The sequence below is a fragment of the Antennarius striatus genome, chromosome 1 (assembly GCF_040054535.1).
Source record: "Antennarius striatus isolate MH-2024 chromosome 1, ASM4005453v1, whole genome shotgun sequence".
Taxonomy (NCBI): domain Eukaryota; kingdom Metazoa; phylum Chordata; class Actinopteri; order Lophiiformes; family Antennariidae; genus Antennarius; species Antennarius striatus.
The window spans coordinates 23,094,772-23,104,538 of record NC_090776.1 but is presented as its reverse complement, the minus strand read 5'-3'; the positions used below and the strand labels follow the sequence as shown (position 1 = coordinate 23,104,538).

General features: G+C 36.5%; 1 protein-coding gene across 1 annotated transcript; it reads right to left on the bottom strand.

Moving 5' to 3' along the window:
- Positions 1-2,199: 2,199 nt before the first annotated feature.
- On the bottom strand, positions 2,200-8,212 carry psmd13 (proteasome 26S subunit, non-ATPase 13). Its single transcript, XM_068313825.1, has 13 exons — positions 8,005-8,212; positions 7,085-7,163; positions 6,685-6,719; positions 6,532-6,587; positions 6,030-6,073; positions 5,324-5,410; positions 4,724-4,895; positions 4,560-4,639; positions 4,334-4,459; positions 3,984-4,046; positions 3,115-3,195; positions 2,847-2,963; positions 2,200-2,414 (listed from the first exon to the last, which is right to left on the bottom strand). The coding sequence occupies exons 1-13, from the start codon at positions 8,103-8,105 to the stop codon at positions 2,319-2,321; spliced, it is 1,137 nt and encodes a 378-aa protein (XP_068169926.1). The 5' UTR covers positions 8,106-8,212; the 3' UTR covers positions 2,200-2,318.
- Between the last annotated feature and the right edge of the window lie 1,555 nt (positions 8,213-9,767).

The window sequence follows — 9,767 nt, the reverse complement described above, 5'->3', positions numbered from 1 at the left end:
CACAAACACACACACACACACACACACACACACACACACACACACACACACACACACACACACACACACACACACACACTCCTTCTCTCCGCTCTTAAAGCGATAGAGGCTGAATGATGGTGTGAAGACCTGCATGTACCGAGCTCACTGGTCCCGTCGGGGATACAAGCCTGCTTTTCTTAATTATCCAGCCTCATTTCACTTTCTTCTTCTTCTCACACTGAAATCTGGCTGTCAGCAATCTGTCTCCTGATAACGGGACGTTAGTGAGCTCACTGATCCCCCGCCATCCTCCTCCCCCAATTTGTTGTTTCAGTCTCATTGGTGAGTAAGTAAGCAGTGTTGAGAGGCTTTCCTTCATTAAACAGTCATAAACCAGTGTGGTGTTAAGATGTCACCACAAGCTGATTAAAGGTTGATAGTAGTTATAGGGTGAGTCTGTTTCCAATCGAGAACTGAAGCACGATGTACTGGAAATGTTTCCATCACAGAGCAAACCATCTGCTGGGTTGTGTGGTTACCAGAAAATGGGGTCATAGAAATGAGACCAAGTCGCATTAAATAAATAAAATAGAAAAAAAAACATACACTGCAAATGTGCGTTTGTGTTCTTTCTATTAAATTAGACTGAAATTCACATTTCATGTTATTACCAGAAGTTAAAAGTTTTAATGAAAATTAGTCGATAATTTATATGTAATTGATAAAAATAAAATGTAGAGTTTGTGTAATCTGGAATTGTTTTTAGTAGAGATGACAACAAGAGTTTGAATTACTGAATTACGTTAAATAAAATAATCAATATAAAGTTTAACAACACATTCCAGAATTTATGGTATTACATTTATTATGATACAGTATATCATTTAAATAAAAATTCAAAATGTGAAATAATTACATTGTTTTGCTGTTTCATTACTCAGGTTAATACTTTTTAATCTTTGTGATTAGGTTTATTCATTAAAAAAATATTCTCATTGCTTTGCTATTTACAAACTTTTGTTTTAAATACAGTACATTTACAATGAGAAACATCACTATAATTTGCTTATATGATATACAGTATACCATATACTACGAGCATATTTACTTACTGAAGCCTCTCAATAAAGCAAGGAAATTTAAAAAAAAAACAGACCACAAAATGGTTCAATAGGTAACCTGTTTTTAAACTAAAAAACATGGATTTTATGTTTCTGAACAAAGTGTTAATTTGTGAAGAGACCAGCTGCTCCCTTCATTTCAAGCCATCATGCTAAACTGAGCGACTGGCTGCTGACTGTAGTTCCATCACACACACAGGAGGCAAGGAAGCACGAGAATCCACATTTATTTATTCATTTTTTAGCTGCCGTTGGGGTTCAGAAAGAACTATTTTTACTCGTTTAAAATCTTAATGATTCAGTAGAGATGTAATATTTTGGTGCATGTGCATGCAGTTATGGTATGGATTTTTTAAAATTATATTATGGTATACAGGTTGCTGTTTTTTACGTTTAATGTTATCTTAAAATGACTTTAATCCACAGCAGAGGTGATACTTTAAGGAAACAGCTCACCTCTAACCTTCATACCATTTTTTCTGTCCACTGAATGAAAGTGAAGGTATTTTTGTCACACAATGGGAAACTTTTAAGATTCACAAGATTTAATTGAGCTCCATCTGTAAAGGAATTAATATTTGTAGCCATAATTATAATCCAGATTATTCTGAAATGGGCTAATCCACATGAGTACTGTTATGGTGTTAGGTGTCTTTCCATGCTGTAAATTCTGTAATACATGATTTTAACTTAAGAGTTCAGTGAAAGACGCGCAACAATTTAATGAGCTCCTGTCTACTCAACATTTACCACTGCTCCTCCTCACTGACTTGAGTCTGAAACACTCCGATGTAGGACTTACACACGTAAAGGAAGCATGACTACAACCCACACAGTCGTCATATTGCATCTGAAACTAGACGCATGCTGCCCTTTTTAAACACTAGTGATTCAGGTCTGAAATCAAGTAGTAAATAAAACACAAATCTGGTGTTCAGGAGTTAACATTGTTTTAGAAGAAGAAGAATACTTTATTAATCCCCGTAAAGGGAAATTACATGGTTTTTCCTGGTCATTTTAATCAAGTTTCAAAAAGAGAACCTTCTGTTTGAATGTTGTGGATAATATTGTTACAACAAACTGTTCTTTCTGGAAATACAACAGTGAGATTCTTTATTAAGAAAGAAAAAGCGACGGTAACAGAAGAATAAACATACAACAGAAGAAAACAGCAAGTTCTGAAGAACTAAGGATTCCCTTCAAGGGTAAACTGGTTCAGGTGAGGATGTCGTGGGCCTGCTGCTCCACCAGCATCGCCATGTTCTTAACGTCGCCACACCAGAAGTCCAAACGCTCCTTCATCCCTTTAATCTGAAACAGGAAATGTGTGAGCAGGAATCCAGAAATGAATGGGGTAACTTTCACCTCTGAGACTTTGTGTCTGCAGATAAAATGCTCTTTTCTTTTGTTTCTTCAACACACCGACTCAGCCCGTCTGATCAAGCTGTCACCTGTTGTGAACCTCCAGGATCCTTTCAAAATATTTTGTGATACTTTTTTGCTTCCTCACAATTTTTAAAAAATATGTCTTATGAGGTATGGTGTTGGGGGGGGGGTAATTTTGAGACTGCAGTACATTATGTGTGGAAACGTTTTTTGATCTGAAGCATTAAGCTAATTAAAACGTTTTTGTTTGATCTGGTTACATAAAAAGCAGATAAATTGACCAATAATTCTAATACAGGTTGGGGATCAGCTGAAGGTGTGTTTGGGTCCCTGGATGATATGAACAAACGGACTAACCTGCTGCAGGTCCAGCACGCGAGGCTGCACCCAGGTCATCTGCACCTTCTTGTCCACCTCATCAATGTTACCTCTGATCAAGCCCACAGACAGAGCCTTCATCACCAACAGCTCCACCTGCAGGACACAAACACACACACAGCATGAGAAACTACCGCTTTATTTCCTTAACAAAATTTGACACATCAAACGCACCACACAAACAACAAGAGAGAAACTCAGAAGTGATCATAGAAAAGATTTAGACATTTACTGATGGGCAACAAACCTCATTAACAGGGATTTTGGCACTCTGAGCGATCTCAGTGAAGGTGAGCTGCCGGTGGTTTGCAGGACGAGTGAATGTCATCTAGAAGAAAAGGAAATATTTTTAGTGATTTAACATCCTGTCCATGACTTCTGTTTAGAGTCAGATTACTAAATTGACACACAAACACAGCATGCAGAGACGCCTGAACTCAAGATGGGGAGCAGCTCAGTAGAGCTGTGCTACATTAAATTGGTCTTTCATTATACATATTTGACTCCAGTTGTTTCTGTTCAGTTTCGTACTGTCAGACTGGTTTGAGAATGAAACAAAGGCACAAGCGAAGGTGAATTACGTGCACTACCTCTTCATAGATTTACTACACTTCTTTTCTTATGCACGCAGATTCTGTATTTGAAACATTCTTTTTCAGAGGCAGTAGGTGGAGATGAAGAGAAATGTCAAGGTAAAACATTTTTACACTGACATGAGTGCAAGTAAATTCCTGTAATTGTTCCAGGTGAATGTTTGTTACCAAAAACAATGGGTACGAGGGAAAGGAGGCAATGGGGTCATAGTATTCCAAACTGCTTGTTACCACACGCTCACAGAAATAGAGTTAAGAAAAAACTGAAATCCAGAAGAGGGTTGACAAGAAATGTTGTGTGGAGCTCCATGAACACAGAGGAGAATTTGAGTTACAAAACACATAAATACAAAAGGTCAAGGCCAAAGTTGTTCATGTGTGTGAAAAGATTTCTGAAGAATCTGTTTTTAAACCCAAAGGCTAAAATTTATTGTTAGAGTAACATCCATATGGATTCAGAATAGACTAAAGACAGAATGCCTTGATTTTACACTAACTGCATCGAACACCTTTAGAGGCTTACCTCCATCACACACAGCAGCTGGATCTTCTGCATCAGTTTAGGTTCATGTGTTGCCAGATCAGGCTACAAACAAGAAAGAACTCAGAACAGTCAGCAAGTAACAACCCTCTGACCAGGTTCTAGATATTAAATTCTGTGTTGTTATCCAACTTTAAAATCTATATATTATGCTACACGTAGAAGCCGCCGCTCTTGTATAAAAGGTAACCTGTCAAATACACAAATAAACACTCATGTCAACCAAATGATCATATAATCAAAGTGGTCAGCTTGACTTCACTGAGAAGCATCTTTTGAGTCGTTGCATGCTGATAAGAGATCATCCCTCCAGCCTGTAATGTCTCAATCACCTGTTGGCCCCATGAAGACTTTAAGCTCTGGAATTTCTCCACGTTGCCTCCATTGAAAGCATATAGAGTGTCAATGAGCCACTGTTTGTCAGTATTCCTCAGGGACTCAAGCACTGGATGCATCAGCTGCAAAGACAACAGCAGACATGTAAGACATCAAGTGAAAAGCTGACCCCAAAAAATAAAAAATAAATAAAGATCCATGCAAGTTGAGTGAAAATCCCACCAGCTCTCCAAAATTATAAACTCCTTCTCCTAAGAGTCCAGCCAATCCCAGTGTGAATGCCCTCTCCTGCTTCTCTGTCTCTGTGGACCAAACAACAATCAATCATCAGTATGATCAGTGTGTAACGGTGTAAGAGTCGTAACCCATCATGCATTTTTGATTACCTGGGAGATCTTTGATGTCCACACACCCAAGGTAGCGCAAAGCATCTTTGTAGTAGGCGGCGTGGTTCCCAATGATGCGATAATATTTGCTTGAGAGGTCATAAAATCTGCCATGGACTGATGTCACTCCGGGCAAGTTATTCAACATTTCCTCAACATTTTCAATGATTTTCTGGAAGGCATAAAGACAACATGTGGCTATGTGCACTATTTTCATAATTAGGTCAGAACAGCAAGCTGCTACTTTCTGCTGCTGCAGTCATCTGAACATTTTGATCCTGAAAAAGTCACCACACACACAAAATCATCACACAAATAACTATGATTAATGACCTCAGTGTCTTTTTGTGCTTTCACACACCATTCCAGGCTCATCACAATTTAAAAATATGTTTTATGAAGGAGAATAGACATACATTGGTGATTATACTGAGAATTTCTCCTGAAAGCTTCAATAATAGCATAGATGGACTACTCAGATGGACATACTGTATCTGTTCATGTTTTTTGTTATTTTTAGTCTGAAACCAGATGAACACAGATGACCAGGAGTGATTCAAATGATCATCAGCCGCTGGGAGTGAGTGTAAAAGCTTTTACCTTTGTCTCCGGAAGATCGCTGATTTCCAGTTTGAGTCTGCCAATAGATGTCTTGCAGAGAATGACGGCTTCCTCGCAGCTTTTTACCTGATCCAGAAAGAGATTTTATCCGTTAAAACTACAATGCCATTTTTCATAATTTACCATGAGTTTATCAAGCAAATCTACCAAAAAAACCCCAATAACAAACTAAAATTAAAAAACTGAAAATAATATATTTTTGTTATGCTTATCTTGTTCAGCTTTTGATTTTAGTTTTACTATCATAAATATGCTATTTTTTTATGATGGAGTAAATATGTTTTGTCTTATACAGACAAATATTTGTAATGTAGTCCCCTCTCAATGATAGAAAGATACAGTTGTATTACTGGAAAGATGTTTAATAGCAAGTCTTTTCAAATCAGTTAGTGATCTAAAGGAGTACCAGATACTCCAGTATATGTGCTGTACAGAGTAATTTCATTTGCTTCTTTGTTTTCAGTCCCTGTCATCTATAGTTGTTTAGCTGATTATTACAATGCTGTTATTATGAAGCTCCAGAAATAATTTGTGGATTCTTTTCCAATAGGGAGACAAAAGTTTAAATAAAAACATAATTTTACAACTTTTTTTTCCACTACAGAAATGCTGTTATGGATAACACGTTTAACTTACAAACTAATGATTATAATATTAAAAGTCTGCAATTAATCAGTCAACTTACCTTTTCCTTGGTTTTCTCAAGAAATGTGATTGCATCTTTAGGATCTTGAAACAAGCACATTTTGACAAACAATTTAATAGGGGTATACCACGGCTTATACATCGTCTAAAAAGACAAAATACTGGAATAAATGATGGAAAAATGAAAATCAAATGTAGTTAATTTCACTGACCTCATAAATAATAATTCCTGTATTTTTTTATAAACTTATAAAATGTTTTTATTTTATCATCCGTTCATAAATAAGGCATCCATGACAGATGGTAAAATTACAAAATTGTATTAGTAAATTTCAATTTTTTTTCTGTACGTCAGTAAAAAATCAAATTTGTTTCTAAGCTTAAAATAGATTAGTATGTATTATGTATTAGTATGTATTATTGAAAAAGTAAAAGTACAGTACAGAGCTTAGAATGGTTATTTTCAGTTTAGCCTGGAAACAAATTAATTTGTCTACTGGAACCAGTTAAGAGGTACTGTATTTCCTTGATATTTTTATTACCTTGCATCTGTCTGGCAACATACAGTATGATCTCCATGAGGGACAATGGGTTGATTCTGATAAGGAAATATGAGTAACAGGTTAGCATTGAACCAGGCAGACAAACACAAGATTCTGAAGTTTTATGTGTTCTTTTTTTTTTAAAAATCTCACCTGTGCTCGAAGTCACTGAGGAAATTGTCATACAGCTTTTAAGGGAAAAAAATAGAAAATTAATATACCGTCTTCAATTTACATATTCGTAATTGGAAGCAAATTCTTTTTTGTGGCCATTCATAGTATTTGGACATTGACAACATTTACAGTTTAGGTCATCATTTAGAGTGACATTTTATGTACAATGCATAAGTAGTTCAAAATTTTACAACTAAATCAAATATTCACGTTACAAAACAAGTTAAGCCATTCTACCAAACAAACATCATACAAACATAATGTAACAAAATGTTGAAACAACCTTTCATTGTTGGAATTTTAGCTTCAGCCGTTTATCATCATTTCATTCTCTCTATTTCTGTGCTGCACAATAAATGTGTATCGATCTTGCACTCACCTGTATGAGGCCATCTCCTGTTTTGAAGCAAGGATCTTTAACAAAGTCGGTCAATTTCAGAGTCAACTGATGCCACAATCTGTCAAAGAAGAAAAGAGTATCCACTGTCACATACAGTATGTTCACCCCCTCACTTGAATTCCATACCTTCACCAATTTAGAATTACAATCCGTAACACAGTCAAATTGACACTGACACCTTGTTTATCTGGCAACATTGGGAAAACTGGAAAATAAACTGTAAGCACCACTTTGTAAGATCTAACTCAAAATTTAAAAAATTCATGCCCATAAGCCATCAAGACGCAAAACTTTCAATCTATACTAAATATTAGGCGGGGATATTAAATAAAAAGTCTTTAAATTTTATATTATAAGTAAAAATTATTTAATTACATGTCACCTCATTTAAATGATGTAACGATGAAGAAAGTCACTTCTGAATCTAAATAAATGCTGATAAAACCTTTGCAACACCTTTAACGTTGCAGTGCTGTGCTGGATGTTTCATAGAACTACTGATCGAAGCATATTTTTCTACATTCTCATCCACAGAGATGTGCACGTTGAGAATAGCTCTAAAAGAAAACCAACTATTCATCTGGTGAACCGACACATCCACAGCATCTATTTTAGCGACCTGCTAGCACAACTAGCAGAACATTTTTCGTCACACCTAACTGTGTGATGATGGGTTCAACGCTTCGGCACATTATTATATCCTAAGTTAAGTAGTTTATGTGTAATGTCTGAAGTAGTTTCACTCTGACATTTAAGAAGCTTGCGGAGAACAGTCAAACTTCAGCTAAAGCTAGCTGTGTCAATGACTCAGCGCCCATTTCAAATGAATGGTACAGCTAACACCAGCTAGCTTAGCGACGGCGCAGCACGAGAACATTAGCTGGCTAGGTTTACTTTACCTTTTGTTGTAGAACTCCTCTAACGTGTGCCACTCTGCCGCCATCTCCGGTGTAGAGCTGTTGCTCTGCTGATGTTTGAGGTATCCGGAAACATCTTTCATTTTAACGACTGAAACGACTATCTTTCGTCAGTACTGCTCAGTTGTTGTTAAAGGTTTGTGCTACCGTCAAATGTGTAGCGGGTCTTCTTCTTCTGCTTCTTCGTCCTCTTCTTCTTGGGTTTGGTTAGTGAGTGACAACCATCGTTGGAAGAATTAGCGCCACCTACTGGACCATAACGTGGAGCGTTCGTAAATAAGGCGGTTATTGGTTAAGCGCAGAGCCCCATATTGATTTGAGTGATGGATGTTTCTTCGCTCCACTCCCTGTCTCCTGTTTTACTTTTTCTGTCCTGTCGCATATTGTAAGGGTGTCTCCCTCTGCCTCTATCATTATTACTACATATGTGCAAATTCTTACCTGATTTTGCACATTTGTTGTTTGATGATAGCTTTTTAGTCAATTACTTGACTAAATTTCTATCTTTATTTAATTGTATTGATTGCGTGGCAAACACATCCACGTTCTTTTTTGTCTTCAAATCCCACATTAACAGGAACACAGAGGAAACAAACAGTCACACTTTTTTTTGTAATCCATATTTTTGAGTGTATTTTGATTAAAATATCCAGTTTGAATCTGTTGTTTTCAATATTGATGTTTACATTTATGCTTTGGACCAAAAGTTGTGCATTCAGTTCTAGGGTCTTTGGAATCATCTTTGTAGTTTTTGGCAAATGGCATCCCACTTGTCGCATCGCTGCAATTTTCTGGTTCATGAGGTCACATCATCAGGGATATTGTCCTTTTTAATCATTCTTTCAGATAGTGAAGCCCTTCCTTTTCTGTAGACTAGAGTTCCCAGAATACTTTCACTGATATTTCTGTGAGATCCACCCCCCTCAGTTCTTTAAACATCCATTCTCTCCCCATTACATTGTCTAGATGAGCCGAGTCTGTGGTTTACTGTTTGATACATGGACACCGTCCAGTAGGATGTTTCCCATCAATGTGCTGCCAGTATGAACAAGTCTCATTCTAGTCATGGTTACTTGTCTTCCCATTTAGATCCCATCTCTTGCTGTAAGCACTATTTACTCTGCCAGCTGATGAATACATTTCTTTTCCATATCTCTTCCCATTGCTGTTGCCAGTCAGTGTTACGTAGTGCAAATTACATTGGGATGACATTCCTGTAACACCTACAGTAACTACAAGCATCATGATCATTGTCCTATCAATGTCTTTGTTTTATGTGTGTTCATTTAAGTGTCTGCTCCATACATGAAGCTAAATTTAGATATTCCCTTCAGAATTACAAATTTGTCCTGTAAAATATTATATAATTATGGAAATATATTTAAATACATAACCGGTCATGTGCAAAAAATAAACAATGTGATTTACTGTGAAAACACTTTCCAGTCTGAAAACATATAATATATAAAATATAAAATATATAGACATCACCCAAAAAGAGATGACTTCATTAAAGGTTATTTCTGATCGGTCATTCTTAAACCAAGTCTGGTGACGTCAAACAAACGCAGGTAGATGGGGTTTTATTACATGACCCAATCAAATACAACTTCACATGGAAATGAGCGGTAGTGTCTGAAACTGGTGAGTTTAGTTATTTTAGTTTAGTTTAGTTTAGTTCGTTTTGTTTTAGTTTAGTTTAGTTTTTTTTGTTTAGTTTGTTGTGTTGTGTTGTGTTGTGTTGT

What these genes read in the sequence shown, in the direction of transcription:
- psmd13 (XM_068313825.1), bottom strand. Translation starts at nt 8,105, where the DNA reads ATGAAAGATGTTTCCGGATACCTCAAACATCAGCAGAGCAACAGCTCT. An exon ending in GGACATCAAAGATCTCCCAG is followed by an intron (nt 4,640 to 4,723) that starts GTAATCAAAAAT and finishes TTTGGTCCACAG; the next exon opens with AGACAGAGAAGCAGGAGAGG. An exon ending in TTTATAATTTTGGAGAGCTG is followed by an intron (nt 4,460 to 4,559) that starts GTGGGATTTTCA and finishes TTGTCTTTGCAG; the next exon opens with CTGATGCATCCAGTGCTTGA.